The 25,972-nt window shown below is 39.0% G+C and overlaps 1 protein-coding gene across 2 annotated transcripts in view; it reads right to left on the bottom strand.

Annotated features, from left to right (window-relative positions):
• The window catches only part of TNFRSF19 (TNF receptor superfamily member 19), a 91,069-nt gene extending 65,342 nt beyond the window's left edge, over nucleotides 1-25,727 (bottom strand). The window contains exons 1-3 of one of the 2 annotated variants that reach the window (XM_044249418.1): nucleotides 25,242-25,727; nucleotides 5,167-5,272; nucleotides 3,758-3,868 (exon numbers count right to left, since the gene is read on the bottom strand). In XM_044249418.1, the coding sequence (XP_044105353.1) occupies nucleotides 3,758-3,868; nucleotides 5,167-5,235 (180 nt within the window). In that variant the 5' untranslated portion in view covers nucleotides 5,236-5,272; nucleotides 25,242-25,727. Of the gene's footprint in view, nucleotides 1-3,757; nucleotides 3,869-5,166; nucleotides 5,273-16,544; nucleotides 16,726-25,241 lie in introns of those variants that run through there. The other variant, XM_044249419.1, reaches the window with a different exon arrangement.
• Between the last annotated feature and the right edge of the window lie 245 nt (nucleotides 25,728-25,972).

Below are 25,972 nucleotides of genomic sequence, written 5' to 3'. Positions count from 1 at the left end.
GGAAGTGTCTCAATTTAAACAAGCAACAATGGTTATTACTGAGCCTGGAGCTTCTGTGCAGACTTCTTACTATCTAACGATTGAAAGGAAGTGAAAAGAGGTCAGAGGAACCGCTGACCACACATGACAGGTGTGCCAAAGTGTACACTGTCTCCAGGAATGCTATTCCGGGAACCTCCCCCAAACCCGACTACATGTTTGAAATGGCAGAGACCTAACAATGGGAAAGTAAGCCCAGACACCTTTAGAAAAAAAATAGAATTGAATGTCTTCCAAAGAAAATAATCATTAGGAGTAATAAAACCACAGATGGAAATTTTAACTCTACCTGCTTACCCAAAGTATTTCCAGGCTTTAGTTTTAAGACACAGATAACATGTTTGTAATGCAAAGAACCTCATGACCCAGCATTTTTTATTTTGGGTTGAGAGACATGATATTAGGAAATGGATAATAAGTTTTAAGTTATGTTTACTATAGCAAAACAAGTAACTTAATGATGTTAGAATGAAGGTTATTTGAAAGCTCTCACATCTGGTGAAAATGGTTTTTAATAACTCACTTTAAAATACTTACTATTTATTGTGCATTCAAAATTTCAAGCACCAGAGGTAACCAAAATTTTAAGCTTCAGTTAAAAAGTAAGGACTCCTGAATTCAGTCATTTCATTATGAATAATCAGGTATCCCTCTTCCAAATTTTATGTTCAGTGCAACAAGTAAAAAGCAATTCAATTATTTATAAATATCTCACTATGTTTTTTTTAAAAGCTTGGTCTTAGGCAAAAAAGTAAACTTTCCTTTAATTTGTAAACCATGGATATCATAATTAATCAGTTGAATAAATTCGCTATTTTAAGTGATTTATCTGATTTTAATATATCCAGAACTTAGTTTTTTGTTTTTTTGTTTTTTTATCCTCTGAAAGATACATGTTCTTGCTAAAGACTTAATCAAGGAAGCTTGGAAAGAAGAAACTGCAAATCAGGAATAGATATTTTAGAAATTTCTAGCCCCAAAGTAATCATTAAATAAAAACTCAAGTTCCTTGCCTTAATTAACCATATATATATATATATATATATATTATATATATATATGTATGGTTTTCATATGTTTAATATGTCCGATCATACCAATGGAGTATATATATATTCCATCGATATATTTGAATTCCTCTGCTCTCTTTAGGGTATGAGCAAGGCTAAGTTACTAATTTCATTTACTAGGAGCTAAAACCAAGATAAAAGACTTGGCGAAATATTTAATTTATAACATAAACACACACACACACAGAAATTCATTACCTTTTATATGACATGATTTAAGTGGCACTTCTTTTGCCCTCAAAACTCTGAGGTTGACTGATTTGTTCGTTCCTTTAGCGAAGGTATTCTCTGTGGCTGTGCCATGTCCACCTTGAGGTGGACACTGCAGGCCATGCAGGAACATGGTATTTATATTTGTAACATTTGTGCATCCGAGTGGGTCTTACCCTAATTTTCAGTGACATCATTACCTTGACTTTTATTCTCTTGCATGCAATTTGGCCTGATCTTTTTTTTCTAATGAAGAAAATGATAATAAATATTGAAACAGAATTATTAATACATAAAATTAGTAATAAAGTCAGAATTATTCAGATTGTTTCCCTTTGGTTGCTTCCAGTGTCATAGAGGTAAACATCTGTTTCAGTACTTGGGGAAAATTACTACCTAGAGAAAAATAATTCTTCTGGAAATGCACGGAAAAGTGTGAAATAGGAAAACTGTTATCAGATAATCTTAGGTGATGCATTCTTAAAATAAAAAAAAATATTAGAGGCAATAGGATCTTCATCCTATTTTTTAAATAAAAAAGCTTTTTTAAATAAAATTTTTTGATTAAAAAAAAAAGCTTAGCTATAAATACTAACTAATAAAAGATACTGGAGCTTATAGGACTCTCATCTTCTGACCTGATTCTCCAGAGTCAGGCTATATTCTCTAGATCCAAAGGATGAAAGAGAAGGAGCAGCTTCTTGAAAATGATTTACTCATCTCTCAGAATCTGTGATATATCACTCAGATTTTCACCGAGATTTGGGGAAAGAACTTTTGAGAGGTAGCAACTTCATAGTCTATTTTCCTCTGGGGCATTGTCGCATTTTTCACTACTCTGTTCACTGATCCTAGATCTACAAGTCTGCTGGAAAGAATCCTTTTACACCCACCACCACAAAACCTACCTCTGAAAATGCACCTTACTACAATCAGTAGGAGCTGAAAAACACTGGCTGAGATGCTATAGCTAACACTCAAGGTAACACAGGGTTTGAAGGTCAGCCAATTTCAATCCAAATGGAAAACTCAGGATACTAAATGGCCCCACTTACTGAACACAACCAACAGAGAAAAGCCATCCACCAGGAATTACTTGCAGAATGCAGAATGCTTTGTTTCCTGCTGTTTGTGGATCATTGATGCAAAAATCTATGAATGACAAGACTCAACTTTAAATAATGGCAGTCTCTAGGAGAAAAGGACTTCTCTTTTAAAAGTCACTTGAAGTAAAAAGAAAAATCTTTTGTTCCTTTTCTAACAGGCAGACTTTGATGCTTTATTTAGAACAAAATGATATATCCATTATCCACAAGTTACATCTTCAAAAGGTCAGAAAATAAAGCAAATGGATGTATAGCTCTGAACACATTCACAAAAAAGAAAGGTCTGAGAATATTCAAGACCCTGAAATATGCCCTCCTAAAACACACCGCTTCTTAACAAATAGTGAGTAAGATGAATATATTTAAAATGCTCCTGGGAATGCCATGTGCCCAGCATGGTGACTAATAATAGTGCTTGCATTGTCAAAAGAACGCATGTAACCCTGGTTTGGAAAGTTACTGCCACCATGGAGTTTGGTTATGAGAGAGGCTACTTCTTGACTAGCAATGGTAATACTTATTTTAAGAGAAGGAAGGTCCAGCAGAAGAAAGTAGCATTAGCATATTCTCTTATCACTGCTTTATTTTTAATTCTTTAGTAGATTCTTATAAATTAATTCAAATACACCTTAATAATCCATTCTTTCAGGGCATCTGGGTGGCTCAGTGGGTTAAAGCCTCTGCCTTCAGCTCAGGTCATGATCCCAGGGTCCTGGCATCGAGCCCCACATTGGGCTCTGTGCTAGGCAGGAAGCCTGCTTCCTCCTCTCTCTCTCTGCCTACTTGTGATCTCTATCTGTCAAATAAATAAATAAAATCTTAAAAAAAATTCCATTCTTTCAATGAAATATGATAAACATGAATTACACAAAACAACAAATTCTAATTATTAGAACCTACACCTTTTATCTCAGTAAGACATAATCAAAGGTATTGGGGAGAGAATTGTGTAATCTTTGGCTAAAGTAACATAATGAACCAAGAATCTTCACTAGCAATGAACCAGTGAAGTACATTCTTTTTTAGCCAAAAAAAAATGTACTTTAAAAACCCAGATCTAGGGCGCCTGGGTGGCTCAGTCTATTAAGTGTCTGTCTTCGGCTCAGCTCATGATCCCAAGGTCCCGGGTCAAGCCCCACATCAGGCTCCCTGCTCAAGAACAAACCTGCTTTTCCCTCTTCCTCTGTTCCTCCCACCTGCTCATGCTCTCTCTCCCTCTCACTCCTTCTCTCAAATAAATAAATAAAATCCTAAAAAACAAAAACAAAAACAAAACAAAAAAAAAAAAAAACAAGCACAGATCTGCAACTTTACCACGCATCTGATATTTACCTTAGACAACTCCATGCCTGGCCCACATTGCTTGCAGAGAACACAATTTCCAGACCGATCCCTGAATTCTTGTTGTCGACAGTCTCCTGTTTCACAAATCACTTTACATGTCTGAAAAAAAAAGTTTCACAAAACAGCATTTTTAAAGAAAGTTGATTACATTTTTTTTGCAAGAAAGGAACAATATCATCAGTATTTATTATTCACTCTATCAATGAATGTTAGCTTAAATTCAGGGTGAGGCCAATTTAATTTGCATTTTAGGAAGAAAAATGACTTTCTGAATAAGTCAGTGGAGCAAATAAATCAATAAGCCTGATTCTCTTCTGGGTGAACAATCTATTGGTCTATAGAATGACTGTTACACCAGAGGCACAGGAAATTGTTTCTGATGATTGTAATAATAAGTAATTATTCAGTACAAACTACCTCCATTTTGAAGCAAGAGTACCTGTAATGAAGTCCTGCAAACTAACTAAATAATATCAAAGTCTGAACCTCTCCAGCAGGCAGGAGGGAGAAGTCAGGGTGGGGTTCAGGAGTAGATAAAAATCTGGGGCTAAAGCCCTAATAATCTCTTCCTGCCTCTCTTAACTCCCCTTGACACCCATCCTAAGGAGTTTGATTTTATTTACGAGAGGAAGGAGATTCCATTTAGCCACAGAGAGACTGTAATCTCTTTGAGAAAGAAATTCCACTACCTCCATTCTAGACAGTTCATATGGATGTGGAACAGCCTCAGTTGAAAGAAAGGAAAATTTCCCTCCTCTCCCTGACTCCCTCCCCCTCTCCCCCAGACTCCAATGTGACCCCAACTCCTCTTGCTTTGTCTTTCAAGAAGACTTTAGGTACTGTCTCTAATAATTCAGTAATTCATTTTATGTTTGCCGATAATGATCTTATCTCCAGATTAAATAAATTTCAATTCTGACACCTGCATAGATCTTTCGAGTTAAGTTTTCAAACATTAAAATTCTCCACCTGTCTTTAATGCTTTTTGGAACCAAAAAGGATATAAATAACCATGTAAAAAGAATAGCTCTTTTAAAAACAGATTCTAATTTCTTCACAACCCATGAAAGTCATGGGTTCCAAAAAGTATGTGGTCTCATTAGGGCCTAGGGTGTGTTATGGAGACATCTGCCCATACACCCAAGGGAGCACCATTGTCATGGGCCCCTGAGTAATGCTGTGATTTTTTTACTTCATCTAAATGTAAATAAAATAATCTCAAACAATTGCTATAAATGTCAAGACTGAGCAACAATCTTTTGTTAATGACCTGCAACATTGATAAACTACAATTTAAAAGAAAAATTCAAAAGACGGGATTAGAAATAGAAAATAGTTTCGGTGCTACTAAAATGACCCTTCCACCACATTCTTATGAAAGTAAAGACTTGACTCACCAAATAGACCAGTAGAACTGCGATGGTGCGAAATGCTTTTTCTTGTTCCAGGAGCACTTTTAAAGCCATGGCTCTTATTACATGTATTTATTGTTGAAGAAGTTTTCTAAAAGACAAGAAGGTGTACTTGACCATGATGACGCTGGTCACTGTGTTCTGTACTCACTCAGAAAGTTTACCATTAACCTATATACTAGAGGTCACACTATTTATGTTTTAAAGGAGATCACTTGGTAAAAGAGACATGGACAAGTAATAGGTAAGCCTTTCACAATTTAGGTTAGGAGACTGGAAGCTCTGTATCCCTACACATATGCAAAACTCCTATGGGCTCTGAACTCCTAGGGTACACCTAAATTTATTTTCTTCTTTTTCTTCTACTTCTTCTTCTTCCTCCTCCTCCTCCTCCCCTCCTTCTTCTTCTTCTTCTTCTTTTTTTAAAGATCTTACTTTTTAAAGTAATCTCTACACCCAATGCGGGGTTCAAACTCACAACCCGGAGATCAAGAGTGGCATGCTCTCCCAACTGAGTCAGCCAGATGCCCCTACACATGCCTTTATTTCCTACCCAAGTCTCTAGAGTGTTCAACCACTCTACCCAGTAGAGAGTTATATTCGAACAGGGACTGTATAAACCTTCCACGTGGATGTGTTTAGTCAGTGCCAAGAGGTCAAGAATGGTGATAAAATAGCAATGAATATGTACCAAGCACTACGGGCCAGGGATTCTCCAGCTTATTAATGGACTCATTTACCTTCACAAGTAGATATTATCCTTTTCTATCCTTATCTCCATTTTGGAGATGCGGAAACAGACTCAGAGAGGACTGAGCCCCTTTTTCAACACTAACCATGAGAGACTGTGGACTCTGAGAAATGAACTGAGAGTTTTAGAGGGGAGGGAGTTGGGGGGATGGGTGAGCCTGGTGGTCGGTGTTAAGGAGGGCATGGATTACATGGAACACTGGGTGTGGTGCATTAACAATGAATCTTGGAACACTGAAAAAATAAAACAAAAAAATAAAAAGATACGCTAGTAAGAGGCAAAGAAGGATTCACCCAGGGTGGGTTGGCTCCAGTGTCCCTGAGTCGTATATACCCTGTAACACAATCTGCTCTGTTTCATAAAGACATTATGACCCAAGACTTGGGTCTTGGGCCTCCAGCTCCACTAAGAACCAGATACAGCTAATGTCTGGCATTTGTGAGTTCTTCCTCCAGCCAGAACAGTCAAAATAATCTATGAGCAGCAAAATGAGCAATTATTTTAAAACATCTAAAAATTATTTACAAATGATGAATTTGGAGTCATTCACTTTTCAAGTGAAGGTAAACCAAACCTTATCTTTGCGAGAGTGACGTAAAATGTGGAAACAAACATGGTTGTCTTTTTTTTTTTTTCTTTTCTTTTCAGATCCACACAATGTTCAGAGAAGAGATTAATTTGGGGGAAAAAAATGGGGGAGTGGGAGACTCAGCTGGTGGCTCCATCTACTCAGTAGAGAAACAAGGGTTCAGTTTCTCTTCAAAGTGGAATCTTCCAAAACTAACAGAGACCAAGAGCAGACAATGTGACTACTTAGAAAGAAACCAGAGCAGAGAACCAGAACTGTGGGCCAAAGACCTTAAGAAAAACAATAGCAATTAACAACAAAGGAAGCTCGGCTGTCAGGCTGCTGTCTCTCTGTTGGCCAAGCAGCCAGCCCTGGGGTGAGCCTGAACACAGTCTGGAGACAGACAACCCCACAAGGCTATTGCAGCTGACTGAATAGCTCCGATTATCTGCACAATGAAAAATCACTCTTATGTTTGTTGAATGAATGACCCATTTTGACTGAATTCAAAAGTTTTTTGGGTTTTCCAGCTCTTTGGTCATAGCTTCTTTTGCACATCTCGAAATGACCCAGCCATTACCCAACCAGACAGCTTCCTGCTTGTGCAGACACAAGACTGGGATGAGAAGATAAAATCACATTCCCTGAAAGGTGTGTTTTGGGCTATCTCTTTCTTGACATGGTCCTAATTTTTAAAAATGTGCTGATTTTTTAAAAGAAAAACATAAAATCTGTTGGATTAAGCTAATAGGGAATAGATGGTATCAATACCAAAGCATTTACACAAAATATGAGAAAAAAGAGATCGATAGAGTCAGTGCGTACCACAATCAAGCATCTAGTTTGGATGGACCATTACACTGGAATTCTGTACTAATTATTGTGAAGGATACACAAATACTGTAGCATCTTCTTGTAAAGGCAATCACTACCATGCACATCAATTTAGAAGTTATGGCAATATGATTTTGACTTTAGAAGATACACCTGTTTTATGTAAAAAAATAAACAAGTAAAAAAACTATCAGCAGTTAGGTTCATATTGGGGAATTCTGGATGAATTTTTTTCCCCTCTTCTTCCTAAAAGTTCTTTCTAGTGTAAGTACTTCATTAATAATGAAAAAAAAAATACGTGTATAATGTTCTTGGAGCAAAAAGGCAAATTACGTAGTCCTCCTTGAAAAGTCTATAAATTATGGGGCAACTGGGTGGCTCAGATAATTAAGCAGATATCTGCCTTCGCTCAGGTCATGATCTCCAGGATTGTGGGATAGAGCCCCATGTCGGGCACCCTGTTCATGTGGGGAGTCTGCTTCTTCCTCTCCCTCTCCCCCTGTTTGTGCTCTTTCTCTCTCTCAAATGAATAAGTAAAAATGAAAAAGAAAGTCTATAAATTAAAAGCAGTCATGAGAGAAAACCCACATAAACACTATTACAAGAAAAAAGAAAATTGAAGTACTATGATTTTTGCATCAGAAGATTTCTTTTAGATGATAGGGCACAAAAACCTGAACGGAACTATACCCTATGTGCTGACTTGTCTTATTCTCTCAACACACATGCTAAGTTGAATAGTTTGAGTGGGTTTATCTTGGCAAATTACCCTTGAAAGTCCTTAGCCTGGCACCTGTCCTCTTTATAACCTCACCTGCTAGCGCTCCCCACCCTTGGCGTCCCGGGTCACTGCTCTCACACCCGTCCAGCGCTGCCATAGCCCAGTGCCCACATTTCTCCTGAACACCCGTGGTCTTGCCCCCTTGCACAGACTGTAGCCTTGGTCTGAGAGCCTTTCTCACTAAATCCCTCCAAGAAACTACTCAGTTTTCACTCTGCCGAGATGGTGTTCACAACTAAACACACTAAAGCGATTTGCTTCCCATGGCCCGATCAGCCTTTTTGCATTCACGCACGGCATCAATCACATGGCATAGCAATTATGCTTACTGGTATACCAGTTTCACTCACCAGACTGTATGTTCCTTTAAAACAGGGACACCACCATATTACTCTTTGTATTCCCAGTGTGTAGCTTAGTACCTGGCTCATAGAGGCACATAAATGTTTGCTGAATTAATTAAGTGAATAAAGATGCACATAACAATAAAGAGTATATTGTGGAAAACAAGTGACATTTGGTTGCACACTTAATTCTTCTGTAGTGAATAAGAATAAATATTCTATCTCAGATATGTCCTATTACCATGTCATATCTATAAGGCATTTAAGTTCATTAGACTAGAAGACAGAATTGAATGATATGGTGATATATTTTTTAAAAATCCTAATATACTTTTTTAATAATGTGAGTTTTTGTTTTTAAAGATTTTATCCATTTATTTGATAGAGATCATAAGTAGACAGAGAGGCAGACAGAGAGAAAGAGGGGGAAAGCAGACTCCCCACGGAGCAGAGAGCCTGATGCAGGGCTCAATCCCACGACTCTGGAATCATGACCTGAGCCAAAGGCAGAGGCTTTAACCCACTGAGTCACCCAGGCACCCCAAAATGTGAGTTTTTAACAGAAGATTTCTTACTCTGGAGCTAGAGATAAAAAAATGCACCACTGGAATATGTCACTTCTCTTTCCTGTGTATTCTCTCCTAGCCTGGGTTTTTTATACCAAGGGGCTGGGAAAGAATTTAGCCTGGGTAGATTGTCCTGACAGCAGTTGGGATGATCTCAAGTCCAAGTTCAAATACTTTTCTGCATGTAAACCGAGTTTGGGTAAAAAGAGCCTGGCTCTTCGGGGAAACTCTCAGGGGGAAATGGTGACAAGAACACCTGGGTTTTCAGCCCCATTTCTCAGCAAGTTCACTTTGAAACTACACATCTGTTGAGATAAAGATAGAACCTATCTCACAAGGCTCGTGTGAGGATTACCTGAGATAATGTATACCAAGTGCTTAGCCCAGTGCCTAGAACACTTAACGGATGACTGGGGCCGATGTGGTTACTGTGGCATTTGCATTGAGAATGCAACCTACTAGCGTCTGACCTTGGCCAAGTGACTTAACCTAGTCTCAGTTTCCTCATCTCTACATTGGGCATAGTGATAATACCTGCCTTCTAAAATTGCTGGGAGGAATTGGTGAGTTTAATAGCACTTACAAAGCACAGCTAACACGGTGAACTGATCCAAACTGTTTCTGGGACATAATCAGTGCTACATAAGTGTTGGCGATAATTATTATTGTAGTTAATGACATTGGTACTGAAAATCAAATGATCCAATGTATGTGATGGTCTTTGAAGACTGTAACTTGTTAGACCAACAGGAGACATTACTCAAGACGGCCACAGTCCAGTGGCCACTAACACTTTAAGACCTCTGGACCTACTGGTATGCAGAAAACATTCAAAGATGAAGACTCCATTCAAAGACGAAGAATCAATTCAAAGCCTGAACTGAACATTTTTGTGTTGAGTACTATGTTAAGGCTTTATTAAAAAAAAAAAAAGTATAATTTTTTTCTTTACTACCACACTCTAGAGTAGATATTTATTTCTATCCCATTTGAGAGAACACTGAGAGTCAAAGGACACATAACAGAAATGGTGAAAACCAAATAAAATCCATGTCTAGTAACTCCAAAATGGGGTGCTCAGGCACTCTGCAAGGTTGACTTAGGGTCATATCATCCTAGGCTGCAGCATCAATGGTCCATGGCACAGGAGGATGACGGGAACAAAAATGATTGACAGAAGCAGAACTACATTACAAAATAATACATTTAGTGATTTACCCACTTATTCAACACACTTTGATTAAGTGGTTATTAGGTGCTTGAAAGGAGGCAGTATCAAGCAGGGCAGGGCGCTACAAAGGTGTACTTTCAGGTAGCTCACAGCTTAGCCAGGGCAGTAGCATCTCCTTGAGTACAGCCCAGCAAGGGGGTATTTAGAAACAACAATTTAGCTGGTGGGATGTTATACATGTGACCTTGCATTTCCTGGAAGAAAATGAAATAACCTTGTGAAATACTTCAGTATTCATAAAAAGAAGAAAATTTTCATGAAATAACAAGTGTGTAAGCAATAATATTTAAAATAAAAATAAGAAAATAAAAGGGTATTTATTGAAATTGCTTTTTAACTTCTAAGGATTCAGGATTTAGCCCAGATAGAAAAATGTTTTTATATGCTTCAGCATTCTGTTTATTTGGAGATGACTTATTAACCATGAGACACAAGACATACAGATTATTGGGATTACGGATTTTCACAGTTTGAAAAAAAAAAAAAATCCGGACCAGATATCATTTACTAGCAATCCAGCAACCATTTTTTGCAGCACGCGTGCAAGAGAAACTGGCTCTAGCCAAGCAGTAAGGAAAAGGAAAAGGAAAGGAAAGGGAAGGAGAGGAAAGGGAAGGAAAGGGAAGGAAAGGAAAGGAAAGGAAAGGAAAGGAAAGGACAGGACTCCTGTCTTCTAGGAGTTTGGAACTTGTGCCTCACTGACTGCTTTTCCACGGTATCAAAAGGAGTGGCAGTCGAGAGACTATGGACTCTGAAAAACAATCTGAGGGGTTTGAAGTGGCGGGGGGGTGGGAGGTTGGGGTACCAGGTGGTGGGTATTATAAAGGGCACGGCTTGCATGGAGCACTGGGTGTGGTGAAAAAATAACGAATACTGTTTTTCTGAAAATAAATAAATTGGAAAAAATAAAATTAAAAAAAAAAAAAAAAAAGGAGTGGCAGTCTTGGGAAAAACAGGCAAGCAAAAAAGAAGACACAGGAGCCAGAAGCGTGGAGCTGGCAACATTCTGTTCAGCTGCACAGAAAGTGGCTGCTTATCAAATCAAGCTGCTCAGTCTGCTCATTTGAATGACTGGTAACGAATATGAGTGTCCTGATTGGCCAGCCTCTAAAGGGGATAAACCCCACAGGTACTGAAATGCACTCCCCTTTTGCTTCCTTGTCCAAATCATGAAATCCTGTGCTAGTGTGTCAACAGAAAGGAGGCGGGGTCTCAGGCAGCCCTTCCCAGGAGCCCCCTAGGGAGGAGCAGCTGAAGGCACCATTTTTTATTGGCTGGGCAGACCACTGGATCCCAAACCACAGTGGTTGTTTCAACCTACAGTGTACCTAATTGCTGCCCCCTCTTTTGCCTTGGGACCTACCTATATGTACTGTGACTGACTATATCTACCATGCCTGCCGTACAATCTGTCAATGTTCTTCTGGGATCTTCCTAAATCTCGCATGACACTTGTCCTTTGTGTTTCCATTGCACCCTGGGCTCATCTCTACCTTGCAGCATAATTACCTAGTTACTTCACTCTATTCGCTGGCCATGTGTTGCATTATTTTCTTCAGTCACTGCAGTGGTTAATTTTTTAAAATATGTTTTCAATATAAAATTAAATAATTTTCCTGAAAAATTAGAAAAATCTGGTTCCACATCGAGGCAACATGAGTTAGAGCTGAGCATCGGTTGTCCCTTACACAGAGCAAGTACTTTTCCAGTGTCCCAGTCTCCATCATTCCCTAAGGACACACTGAGCTCCCTCCCTTCACTCTAGCACCAACCAACCAATTATGGTTTGAGGACTCAATGACAAGAATAGTGATTTTGCTCTAGAACGGTAGCCCACCCACAATATTCATTGAATGAATGAAGAACTTCACTAATTAGGGATGATATTTTAGCTCTTAGGATTGTTATAAGGGCTAAAGCAATATATGTGAAAAATATGTGCAACTATAACTTGAGATTGAAATATAAATTAGTAAACTGAAAAATTCAGTTCAGGACACCACTTCTTGAATACAGTGCTATAATATTAACAAAGCTCACTCGAGAATCTGTTATTTATTTTTCTAATTTTAACAATTCAGTAACTTACCTTCCTTCCTTCCTTCCTTTTTTTTTTTTAAGTAGGCTACACACCCAGCATGGAGCCTAACAGAGGGCTTGAACTCACAACCCCGAGATGAAGACCTGAGCTGCAATCAAGAGTTGGTTTCTTAACCAACTGAGTCACCCAAGCACCCCTTAATTCAGTAAACTTTCTGAGAATGATCTTTAGTTTTTATCTGACAAATGACCAAAATAGATAAATTTCAGAATAATTCAAATAATCTGGATAGTTTTTCCAGAATAAATGAATTTCTTTACCTTTTCACCCTTTAAAGTTATTTGATTGATTTATGCAATACATAACAGTTTTCATCTCATAAAACTGTATCACCATTATGTAATAAAGCTACATTCACCTCATACATTTTTCCAGTATGCAATAAACTGAAATATTTTTTTAAAAAATCAACATTAAAGTAAACTGGCAGGCTTACAATTTATAAAATCAGCATTGAAATAAAGCCAATGCTATACATACAGTCTTTTACATTTTAATGGTGGAACATAATCATGAATGGCTTAGAAATAATGTCAGTGCCATTCGCTGAGAGAATAAAAAATCAGTTAGAAATTTAGGGTACAGCTATTTCCAAACAGGACAATAAGCCCTGGCCTCTAGCCTGCCTCTATCTTAGCCTTCAATTTCATTATGTTCTGAAAATCATTCCTCCTACATCATAGAGCTGGCAGCCTCTTTTGTAGCCTAGGAAGCTCACAAAGGCATGTGGTAATAAGCACATACATATTGTTGTTGGCTGGGGAATGAGAAAGATTTCCCTTTTTCAAATCATGAAATATTTTCTACTAAAAAACTCAACAAGCTTTACAATGTTCTGTTGCCAAACACAATATCTTCAATTCCCCCAAAGTTCAAAAACATTAGGGACCACTCACTGTCAGGCTTCTCTCTCTCTGTCTCTCTCTCTCTCTCTCTCTATATATATATATTACCCCCCCCAAAACAGATCTTAACATAGGATAGGGTTTTTGGAGACTAATTCTTTTTGTTTCTCTGAGTTGTAAACTCTATCATCCTTGTGTTCAGAAAATCACTGTCAGTATTCTCAAAATGTAGCATATTGTAACCCAGGCAATTCATAAATCCCCCCCCCATTCATAAATGTTTCTCTATCTCAAAATACAAGTAGAACAACTGTAGCATCAAGGACTGGGGGACCGCCAATGCCGACACAGTGTATCTTAAGAGAACTGCGCACAACCATTTCTAAAACACAGCTGTTTCAATTTTTATTTTAGAAGTCTGGATCAAATCCAAAACCTCTCTTTGAAACATCTGAAGTGCTCTTTTCCAGTGTAAGTAGTGTCCATTCCTTCAGATCTCCTCATATTAGACCTATCCAAGTCCACTGAAGAGTGGCTACATAATATTTAATCTTTAGATATACAAGTTCCTTTGTTTTATCTAATTGCTGAGGGGTCCTTGTTCTCTTTTTAAAACCCAGGTTTTAAAACTTCAGTGTAAAATGTACATAAATGTACATTTGATGGGTGGATTAAAAGATAGCCCAATACTGTTTAAACATCTTACTTTTAAATGTAAACATTTGAGCTGGATAAAATAGGATGAATGAACTCACTGCTTAACCCGTAAATCATGAAAAGAAATTGTGTTCATACTGCTTTACTGTTCTTTTTTCTTCAGCTAGAAAGTTACTTTAAAAAGGCCATGAACGTTTAATAATCAGCTGCAATGAGATGAATGTACTTCACTGTTGAACTGTCCTGGCTCTCTTATCACATAAGCAGCTGTCTATTTATTTGGAGTGTGCATTTATTCAAGGTGGGCATTCTCATTCAACCTGTGGTGAACATAGATAGGGCATGTTAGCCTTTTCCCGCATTTTAAATGCTTGACTTTAAATATTGACTCATCAGATTTAAAAGGACTTGCTTTTTCTTCCTACATTCAAGATGCCTGAAGTTTTTTTGTTTGTGTTGTATTAATGTCTTGAATAATGGAAATAGTCACAGGGGGTTGGGTTAAGCTTCAGTTCAAAGATCTAAATAGGTGAAAAAGGAGAATCAAATTCTCACTTATGTTTCAAAAGTCTCCAACATGCCCTTGAGTCATGTACTAGAGCCATAACTGGTAAATTAAACTAACATATTAAGGACAGCATATGACAATTGCATGTCTCCATTCATTTTCTATTCATATGTGTGTGCAGGTAAGTGTAAACTAAAACTGATGATCATCTGAGGTAAAAAAAAAATCATTTTCTATTGTTTTGAAAAGCCTCTTATAGCTACTTATATACTAGCAGTGCTCCTTATTCAAGTTTCTAGATAGGAAAGGTACTTTAACACTGCAACTTCAAGTGCGTAAAAAGTCTGCACATGTTCTTAACCTCAAATTCAAGATGCAGCCTGGGGGTCAGAGTCAAAAGACACTCTCATCAAAGGGCAGATAACTTCCATCAACATCCCAGAAAATACTAACACTTACTATGGAAAAAATTCTCAAGTCAATAAAGTCATGTGGTCTCAGTAATAACATAGATGTCATAAGATAGTTTCATGGATTTAAAAAATAAAGAACATACAGAGCTCATGATAGTGTTCTATGTACTGATGTCAAGGTAATATTTTCTCAATGAAATTGCATGTTTGTGTTTTATAGTATTTTCAGAATGACTTGATAAATATCACCCAAAGATACATTCTTTTTAAGTACCCATATTTCTGTGAATAATAATTAATGTCAAACACTTTCTTCCACAGTGGGACTCAATTCTCACCCCCTCTAAGTTACTGATCTTTAAATCAGAGAGTAAGGAGTGCTTGAAATATTTGTAAACTACATGAAAGTAGCTTTGGCAAAAATGCCTAAGGTAAAACTGCACAACAGAGAACATATTGAGTAAATCCTGAACTAATGCAATATAATCCTCCCTTTTGAAGAGAAGTATCTGATCATGAAATAACAGCATATTAAAATCTTCTGTTTGCATTAAGTCATGTTTAACAATAACTGTTTCCTGTTTATGTGAAGAAATTGTTTTCTAGTAAAGGAAAACCCTCAATGGAGTAAAAATCACACCTTCACAAATATTTTCAGTTAGTTGTTTCAAGAATTACTGAACAAGTCTTATGGTTTTGTTTGCAAATTGAGTCCTTTTATAAAAATGCAAAATGTGACACGGATTTCCTAAATGTATGTTTGATGAATAGTTGGCTACCATCAAAACAGATCATCCTTGAATTTTAATCCTTCCAAATTTCATCTTCAAGAGTATATTAGTAGGGGCGCCTGGGTGGCTCAGTGGGTTAAGCCGCTGCCTTCGGCTCAGGTCATGGTCTCAGGGTCCTGGGATTGAGTCCCGCATCGGGCTCTCTGCTCAGCAGGGAGCCTGCTTCCCTTCCTCTCTCTCTGCCTGCCTCTCTGCCTACTTGTGATCTCTCTCTGTCAAATAAATAAATAAAATCTTTTAAAAAAAAAGTATATTAGTAAATTCCTATTCCATGAAACGGCATCAGAACCTAGACAAGGACTGTGAGCACTGACCTTTCTCTCAAATGTATTACATGCTCTACCCATCACTGTACTAACAGATAGTGCTGATATCTACCAGAGGTTACTTTTCCACGGAATGCTCTGTTTATGGACTATTTATAAGCGCTGGGAGCGTTCTCGTTGCACCTCCCCAGCGGCAGTGGGTAGGTGGTCCAGGCCCGCGCACGGTTCCTCCAGAGCAGCGGGAGTCCACGCAGGGACCCCGCGCAGCTGCGAGGTGCCCAGCACAGACCCTGCAGCGCCACCGTTCCGGGCCCGGGTTAAGCCTCACGCAGATTTATTTACATACTCACGGAACTTTGGTTTTCTATTTACAAGTTCCCTGCCTGGAAAGACGAAGTCCCGTCACTCCCATCGTGGACTGAGACCGGGAGGCTTTCACCCTCCCGCTTCGCTCGCACCGTGGCTTCCTTGGTTCCAGCATCTCCGGTGCCTTCTCCCCAGGCAAGACCTCCTGTCCTGGCTGTCACCCCTGCCCCGGGGGTCGCCTTCTCCCGCCTTCTCCCCCCTCTCCTCTGCACTGGAGCAGCCCTCGCCAGCGACCCTCCCGTTCGGCAGCCGCCTCTTCCTGGGCTGCCATTCCTCGGGGAATCCACCCGGGGCGAGGACTAGGGACCGCCGCGCAGCCCCTGGCGGAGAGGGGCTCCTACCTTCTCTGTCACCTGGGACTCTCCGCCGCCCGCGCTCCCCTTCCTGCCCTTCAGGTCCGAGCCGGACTCGCTACCAAAGGGGAGCACGAAAAAGGCCGGGTGCAGCGTACCGGGAGGGCTGCTGGGTCCGGGGTCCTCTCACCGAGCGCACGCCAAGCGCTTCCCGGCGCTGCTGGCTCAGCGCTCCTCGGTAGCCCGGCAACGGCCGCCGCCTCCCGCGCCCCGCCCACCTAGGGCCCCGCCCACCCAGGGCCCCGCCCGCTCCTGGTCCCGCCCCCGGCGCTGGGGAGCCTCCACTCGGCTCCGCCAGGCTTTCCCTGCGGAGGTCTGAGGCGCGGGTGGCGCGCCCTCTGCGGCTGCGGGAGCTAGTGAAAGAGTCCCGCAGGCCGACAAGGGCCACGGGGTTGGGGCGGGGCGAGGGGAAGAAATGGGAACACCAAGATCAGCAAGCGCTTGGCTATGTTAGGAGAACTGCCTGCAGCGAATCCACCCTGGACGTATTTTTCCCAGGACTTTTGTACTTTTCCTTTGCCTGATTACATTCTACCCAGCACCTACTTTTGCATAGGTGGAAAGCCCCCCCCCCCCCGAAAACGATGTGGCACGTTTACTCTGGCTGATCAAAACCACCAGTTCATCAATAACCTTCTCATTCATTCAATGAAGTTTTGTTTTTTTTTTTTCCAGCAGATACTCAATCAAGGCACACACCCATTCCCCCCACCCCAGAACAGAAACCTCTAGTGGTCAGTGAAGGTGAATCTTTGTAGGAGCCAGTGTCCACCTCTTCCACACCAGCACTAGCCCAATCCAACCCATAGGGTCGCTCAATATGCTCAAAGTCCTGGCCATGCGGGGGAGCCCAGAGTCCAGGCTCCATACCTCTACAATCGTTTTGTGCAAGGTGTTGAAACTTACAAACTTTAGTTTGTGCATTTATGAAATGGAGCTAACGGTGCCCAGTTTGCAGATTTGTTGGAAGGAGTAAAAGAATCATATGTATTTTTCAGCAGTAGAATGTTATAGAAATGTAAGCAATTGTTGTTTCAACTGTCCAGTGAGTAAACCAAGGCTAAATTTCCTCAACACAGGATACCATGCATGACTCTGGTACAAAGAGGCACTCACTTTTTGTGTGTTGGTTTTGTTTTCCTGACACAACTGCACCACTCTTTGGATGGAATGATAGCCTCTTTCCTTACCATACCTCAAAGCCCATAGTAGCTCCTCAATAGATATTTGTTGAATGAATTAATGAATAAGTTGTTCTAATTAATTTCTGATAGCCGGTCTTGTGATCTTGAGAACGCCATAGTGATAGACCAGGTTCTTGTGAAACACACGTTAAAAGTATGATTCTTTCCAAGTGTCACACTTCAAGGGTATCTACTTCAAATCTAACCCAGCCAGAACATAAACCTCAATAACAATTTCTTTATAAACAATTTACAAATACTATGCACTATCTTATTTGAACCCCAAGGTAAGTCTCCCATCCTTAGATTGAGAGGTGGTTTAACACCACCCAGGGTTGAGTTCAATTTGCTCTCTAATGAAAACGGGGAGGGAGAGGTGAGGTGGGTAGGTGGGGCTTCCCATCAACTTTATCAAACCATTCCCTCCGACAAAACCCACTCTCTTTGAGAGGAGTTCTGACAATTATAGCTTTCTCCATCCTGCTGAATGTCCCCCCAATACTTGGGCAGTTCTAGCCTAGCATCAGGGGCTACTGCCTAGCTAGCCTGTTCCTTCATTAAAGGACACACAGAGGAGTCTGCCACATTAATCAGGAAAGAGGAAGAGAGTTTCCCTAGCCTGTCTGTGCTGTCCCCTAGTACTACCACATGTTCTGCACTAACATGCTTGTCATTATATTGAAGTTATCTGTTCATCTGAACTCCTTTCCTCACCTAGACTTCAATCATCAGAAGGCATGTCTTATTTTCTTGCCATGTCAGAGTCTAGGACATAGGGCACTCAGTGTCTCTGTTAAGCTGGATTATTTTTTCTTCCTTGTAAGATGTCACTATACTTACCCTTTCTTCCCCTCTTTCTCTTGGTTCCACTACTTCCACCATGGTACAGGCACCCCCAACCTTTCACCTGAATATTGCCACAGTTGGCCAATCTTTCTCCTTGCTGGTCTCCAGCAGTCCTTCTTCCTCTGGCCTTTCATCACTGGTACTGACCAATAAAAATATTTACAAGAGGTGCCTCATTGTAAAGAATGGCTTTCATACTCTTTAAATTAGCATTGAAAGACTGCCATGGTTGGGCTCCGCCCACATTTTCAGTCTTATCTTTCTCTCCTATAGACCACACACTTTATATTCTGGCCAAACTGGTCTGCATGCCTGGCCTCAAATGTGCCCTGAACTTCCCCTTCCCTTTGCTTTCCGAACTCATTCTCACCTACTTCCCTTACTGTGCTGACTCTTTACTTACTTACCTTACTCCTATTTCAAAACCAGCTCAAAAGTCACAACTCTCATGGGTCCATCCAAGATTTGTGGACTTCTTACTACCATGATAGCACTTGCCACACCTCCCTCGTGTCCTAAGTGTCTGTGACTTAGCTTTCTTCCTTAAGGAGTTAAAAATTCTTTCAGAGAAAGGGTATATTTTGTTCAAACTTTTATTTCTGATAATATCAAACATCCAAGCAAATGTTCAATAAATGTTTTCTCAGTGGAATTTAATCTGCCAGCTCAGGAAATACCTCTTTGATTTCAGCCAAGGGCTCTTTTATTCCCTGGCCTCCTTTTGTACTTAGAGACAGTAAGACATTATTTGGTCCGTTAGTTCTTGCATCATTTCTTGTGTGTTTGATTGATCTGCCTGGTTAGCCTATTGGTTGACTACAGAGAGAGAGAAATTATTTTTAACATACATGGAACTGTGCATCAGATTATCTGGTCTCAGGTGCCAATTTGCCATTCACTAGTTGCATATTTTTGGAAAAGGAACTTAACCTTCAATTTCCATTTTTTTTTCATCTGCAAATGTGTTGTTTCTTTGGTGGTTATTAAATAAAATAAAGTATTTAAAGCACTTAGCACTCTACCCAGTACATAGTTAATGCTCACTAAATAGCAGCCATTATTAGCAGGAGGACATCTTCTATAGGGCACCCAATGCCTAGCATCAGTAAATAGATGATCATTGAAATGATATTTGACAATTGGGACAAAGAGCATTGAACCCCTGCACTCTGGTTATTGTATGCATCTTATTCTCTAAAAAAGAGGATGGTTAAGTTAAATAAATATTCCCCACTTTACCACACTCATTCAGATACTCTTTTCCAGTATCTGAATGAAAACCCAGAGCCACAACTGAGTGTCAGCAGAAGTACAAAAAGAATAATGTGATTCCTGTGCCCAATCAGAATAAGGCTGATGCTAAGAATCAGGGCTGCAAGCATTCTTCTCCCTTTAAAACACTGAATATCAGTAACAGGTTAAAGTTTTTTTAGGAAAAGCCAAATTGTCATGAGGATCTTCATAGTACTGTTGTTTTTAAGATTATGTTAAGGGCTGGTTTCCAGAAGCCAGCTTTAGCACTATCTAGGCTGATACAAAGTGGATTTGTTTAGGATATTTACCAGCTTCTCCAAATTGAACTAACTGACTTCTTTTAAAAATAGTTTCAGGGGTGCCTGGGTGGCTCAGTTGGTTAGGTAACTGCCTTCGGCTCAGGTCATGATCCCAGGATCCTAGGATCGAGCCCTGTGTCAGGCAGGGAGCCTGTTTCTCCCTCTCCCTCTCCCTGCTACTCTGTCTGCTTGTGCTCTTTCTCTCTCTGTCAAATAAATAAATACAATTTTAAAAATAAATAAATAAAAATAGTTTCAACGATAAGTCATCAGCTCACTAGAAGCAAAGTTCAAGGAAAATTGTTTGACTTTCTAATCATTTCTAGTGTAAATCACTATTCCTTGGGAAATGTAACAGAACGCAAGCTAAGCGAGAATATTGAATTCTGTCAGTTCACAGTGCATGGTGAAAAATTTGTTGAATGAATTAATAAATGCGAATGAACATCTCAATGATTAAACGGGTTTGTCAAATATAGTTAAGAAAATAGGGAAAAAAATAATCAAGATGCTTATCCCAATACCCACTGTGGCCAATTCTAGACTATCAGTGTAGAGTTGGGCCCAAACATTGAATGACTCGCTCAAGGTCACACACTAAGTTAATAATAAAGCTGGAATAATCCAGGCTCCCTAATCTTAATAAAATCTTACTATACCACTAGTGCATAAACCAATATACATGAAAAGGCCAAAGGGTTTATTTATTTAGTTTATGTAATGTCAAACTTCTGACATTTATAGAACAAAGTTGTTATAAGTTATAGCACTTGCACTGATCTTCATGAGTTTATGACACCCCCACTGGCTAGACTTTTCATGTTTCTAATGGGAGAAGAAATGGACCCTTGACTTCCTTCCTCTCTTTCCTATAAATATGGCAGACTTCTCTGTGTGTGCCTTACTGGGGATATTTAAGAGGATGGAGAAAGCTGTATTTGTCAGAACACCTCTTGCAGCGAGTGGTTTATGTGAAGGAATGGTTTGGTAAAGTAGATGGAAAGCTCTACCTCCCCACCTCACCTCTCCCTCCTCCTTTTCATCAAAGAGCAGATTGAACTCACCAAGGATGGTGTTGAACCATCTCTTAATGTAAGGACGGGAGACTTGATAACTTCTGAGGGGTCATTCCAGCAAGTGGGTGGGTTGAGGAACAACCCCAGAGCCAAAGCTGAATGCCTTATAATGGTAGAGGGGAAATTAAGCACAGTTACCAAGGAGCCTCCTTCTGCCCTCCTTTTCATTGCCCATTTTTGTAGATTGGGCGTACAAAATTATAAAGATCATTCTTTCAAGGGGCACCAAATTATTAATTTTTTCAGGATGCCTTGGTCTGGCTCTGCCATCATAGAGAAGAGAGTCTGACCAAGCCAATGTCCAATGCTTAAGTTCTGTCTAGTTGTGAAGCAGAAGAAGAAGAATTTCTGTCTTGAGATACTTTATAGCTATAGATTCTAGGCTAGGTGATGGAAAACTCTATAAAAATTTCTAATAACGCTCATAAAATGTATCAAAAGAAAGAAAAAATACAGAACCCTCTTTTTGGTCAAAATTTTTGTTCTAATGTTTGCTAACAGTCGAGTTGGGCTCTATAAAATTCTTGTAATGGAAAAAATTAACTACCCACCCCTAGAACAAAAGAACCCAACATTTGAAATCAGATGTAGTCTAGTGCTGCCACTTAATTAGCTTCGTGATCTTGCATATGGTGTTTAACCTCTCTGAGACTCACTTTTCTCATCTGTATAATGGGAATGCAAACAGTGATTGTAAATTTAAATGAGATCATGTTTTAAGAAACATGGTGAGAGTTCCTGACATACAAATATTCAGTAAGCATTAATGAATTAATTAATTATTAGTGAGTTCATAAATATTAGTGAATGTTACCAAATAATAACCTGTAAAGCTTCAGATGAAACTTCTATGAGGACGATAAGACACGAAGGACAGCTATTTGGTCTCAAGACGTCTATGTTCAAAATTTATAGTCCATAAATAAATCAAAATTTATTCTATGTTCAAAATTTATAGTCCATAAATAAATCAAATTTATTCACAAGAAATCCCCCCCACGGGGAAAAGAGAAACAAAAGAAAACAAATCCCAAATCTAAACTAAATGATCAAATTCCTAAGCATGAAAATTTTTTTCACCCCAGGAAAAAAAAGTTAATGGCACTCTTAACATGATCAAATGTAGTATGGAACACATATCATGTAAGAACCATATTAAATTTGTGAAGTGAAATCTCACAAAAATCGCACTGGGAATCTCCCTCAATGAATAACAACTTTTAATTAACTATTAGACTCCTTTGGGACCCTCTTGACATCTTCTAAGAAAATATGTATTCGTTGAAAACACACAAAGATGGCCTAGATAATGCCAAACTTGTATATACATGTATACCCAGGCAGAAACACACAAAGTTCCGTATTTCCATGTTGCATTGATACATTAATTTTTGGTAAAAAAATTTTTTTTAAATGTCCTGGTACATTATGTGTAACAGTAATTGTGTTCAGACTGCTTAGAGATACAGAAGCAAAAAGAACAGTTGGAAAATAACCAGACTAATCCAGTTAACTGACATATCTACTGTGGAAACGAAAATATATATATATTTTGTATATATATACACTCCTCTAGGAACTGGCCACCTTTATCTTTTGAACTGATATTGTTCCCTGTTCAGCTACACAGTGCATTGGTTTCATTGTTCAGTTTTTAGAAAACAGACTATGTGCGGTGAACAAGAAAGAACATTAGATTAGGACTTGAAAAACCAGCGATGTGGCCTTGGTTCAGGTAGTCAAGTTAACTCTTCTCTAATCTCAGTTTTCTCATCTGTAAAATGGCTCTAAAAATTCTACCCAGCTTCTTTCATAATGGTAAAGTCAACTCCCTCCTTTCACACATGAGAAAAGCGAGTAGTGAAGCGACTTTCTTAAGTCACATAGCAACTCTGTGACAGAATCAGGACTAGAAATAAAAGTCTTTTGAAGACTTGGACCTTCTACAGTAACAAAGCTACCATTGAAGCAATAGATAGGAGAGTGCTTTGAAAAATGTGACATAAGGGTTTCCTTCATGGAAGTATTATGGAGTATAGCAACTGAAGTCACAATCAAGATCATCATGAGGCAATTAATTAAGAAATGCTTTTTGAGACTGTACCTGTACATTCAGTAATAGCCATCTTTATTTTAAAATCAAATACAATCTGTTTCATTTCTCAACCAAGACAGAAGAAGTAAAGAATTAACTGAATTATTCAGACACTGAAGTGGATTTTCAAGGACTTGACTTGCCCAAGCTCGTTTTCTACAAAGCTTAAATTAATCAGATAATTGCTAATTCTCCCTTTTGTTTTGTGCTGAGGAGAGTCTGTAGCTGTTAAAATGAACCTGGTAGCAGAATAAACAATCATTTACAATTTTCATAAATCCCAAATCTAAACTAAGTGATCAAATTCCTAAGCATGTTGTTTCTTCAGGCATCTTCTCCCCTCATTACTTTAAGAAACTTAATTTTCTTTATTGAAATGTGAACATTAATACTGCTTTTGTGATTTAAAGAGGATTTTTTAAGCAAACAAATGAAAGAATCAACCTAAACTGATACCTCAGGATATTTTGAACATGCTTTGTTACATTGTCAGTAGAACAAAAATTAAATGCCTCTCCTGGCATGACTAAAAACAACAGTTAAATCTTTTAGATTAAATTCTTACTGACACATTTCTAAAATATAGTCAGCTTAGAACGGTTTTAAATAATCTCCACTTAACAGCTATCAAAGTTTTAAAATTAAGCAAACAGTGCTAATTACCCTCCTTCTAATATCTGGAGGAAAGCTTAGAATGTAATTAAATTAATTGGCTCTGAAAAATTAATTACATTTGAAATGAGGCTCGTTAGACCTTTCCTTTTTCATCAGAATTTCAGACTAAAGGATAACTAGTCTTATCACTTATAATTTCTTTGTGGTTCAGTTAGCATAAAATAGACCATTGTGATGATAATTATTCTACCCAAATAAACCTAAAATTAGAACATTAAAGTGAACTAATGTGAACATGGAGCTCTTACTTTTCCACTGTATTAAATTCTTGCATCTCAGTGTAAAGATTTCTCTGTATGTGTGTGTGATCATTGAGTCGACAAAATAAAAAAAAAGAAAAAGAAAAAGAAAAACCCGAACAGTGAACTTTCAAGTTCTGCACCATGATATATATTTTGGTTTTGCCAAGTTGAGTATAAACTAAAGTGAAAATGTGACTAAAAACTATATGTAGCATAGTAACTATTGGTTACTCAGATAGTTTTCATAAACAGTTGGCAAGTTTTAACTACAACAGCTGTCACTATAAATTTAAAGTAAATGTTAATTTAGGAACACTAACGTCGGGAATGTTCCTGTAAATAAGGCTTGTGCTATTCCCAAAGGTTACAGAAAAATCACTAGCGAATTTTTTTTAACCAAACTTGGCACCACTTTACGCTCCCTGTTTTAAAATTCTTCAGTTTTACACATAAAAGGCTTTAATCATACTTGAATGCCTTTTCAGTAATTCCCTTGAGGATGCAAACTGCATAAGGAAATGTATTTGATAGGTTTACATCTTGGAGGTGGGAGAATAAATAAACTAAAGGACCAGTATTGCCAGCGATGCACTATACTCTTTTATGTAAGAAAACAAGGAAAGCATTGGCAGCCAGTAAAGTTCCACTGTCTGTTTACTAAATAAAGTAACCTGTAAATACTTAGAGCAATTATAGCTTGCAGATCTCAGGCTCTGAAGGCGGGTTGTGTGCTAAAGTTAGCACTCAGCTTTCTCCTGCTTGAACAACTCATTTCCAAGTAAAATTTACATGACAGATTGCAAACCCTCTTGTATGAACTATTCAAATGGCTTTGAGAATCATATTTCCTCTGACACATGCATACAACATAATGCAGCACTCAAGTAGAAAAATGCCTGCTTTTAATTGATTAAACCCGTCTTTTTCTTAGAACACACAGGAGAAGTGAAGTGAAAGCTCCACACAACATAAAATGCTGTACCTGCAACGTGCTGAACTCTTTCCAGTACTCACCCTTTCCGCAACTTAGTTTCTCCTTGGCAGCGCTTCTTCGCCAAATGCTTCCACTGTCCCAAAAATGTATGTCAGCACAAGCCCAGACGAAACTTCAAATCCAGGAAAATAAAATTAACCATGCAGATCAAAGGCAGAGGAGCAGGGAGATGAAATGCCCGTAATCTGATCGGTGATCAGTTGCAGAACATCAAAGGCAGAGCAAAGTTTATATATATGCACGGATATCAAGAAAGTTCGCTTTCGGCAGGTAGTCACCCTCCCATCTCCTAGTCCACAAATTCTTTTGTTTAACACGGATCACGTTGTTTTCCTCTCTCTCTCTCTCTTTCTTTTTCCTCTTCCCCTTTGCAACCAGGCAATACCGGTGGCTCTCCCAAGCCTGGGCTGAGTGGCTGGATCTGTAGCTTTTTCGGTTCCCAAGCTGTGTTGTGGATTGTGTGTTGGAAGCTTTGCCTAGTGCCAGCGGGTTCTGCTTTATCCCTTTCATCTCGCTGAACTGCAGATCCCATGACATCATTCAGCGCCGTGGGACTGGTAGGAGAGCTATAATTCAGCCTGTGGGGGAGTACAGCTCCAGAGAAGCCAGAGTCTGCCTGATTTCTAATCACGTTAGGCTATTGTGCCTCACGCAGTACAGTTTCTGTTATCTGTTTCCCAGTTGGAAAAGACAGCGATTGCTGGAGCGTGATAAGATCCTTGATCCATCTGGGTTCCAAATGACAGCATTT

The sequence above is a fragment of the Neovison vison genome, chromosome 5 (assembly GCF_020171115.1).
Source record: "Neovison vison isolate M4711 chromosome 5, ASM_NN_V1, whole genome shotgun sequence".
In the NCBI taxonomy this organism is placed as follows: domain Eukaryota; kingdom Metazoa; phylum Chordata; class Mammalia; order Carnivora; family Mustelidae; genus Neogale; species Neogale vison.
The sequence above is the reverse complement of the archived record's forward strand: the minus strand, read 5'-3'. Positions and strand labels throughout refer to the sequence as shown.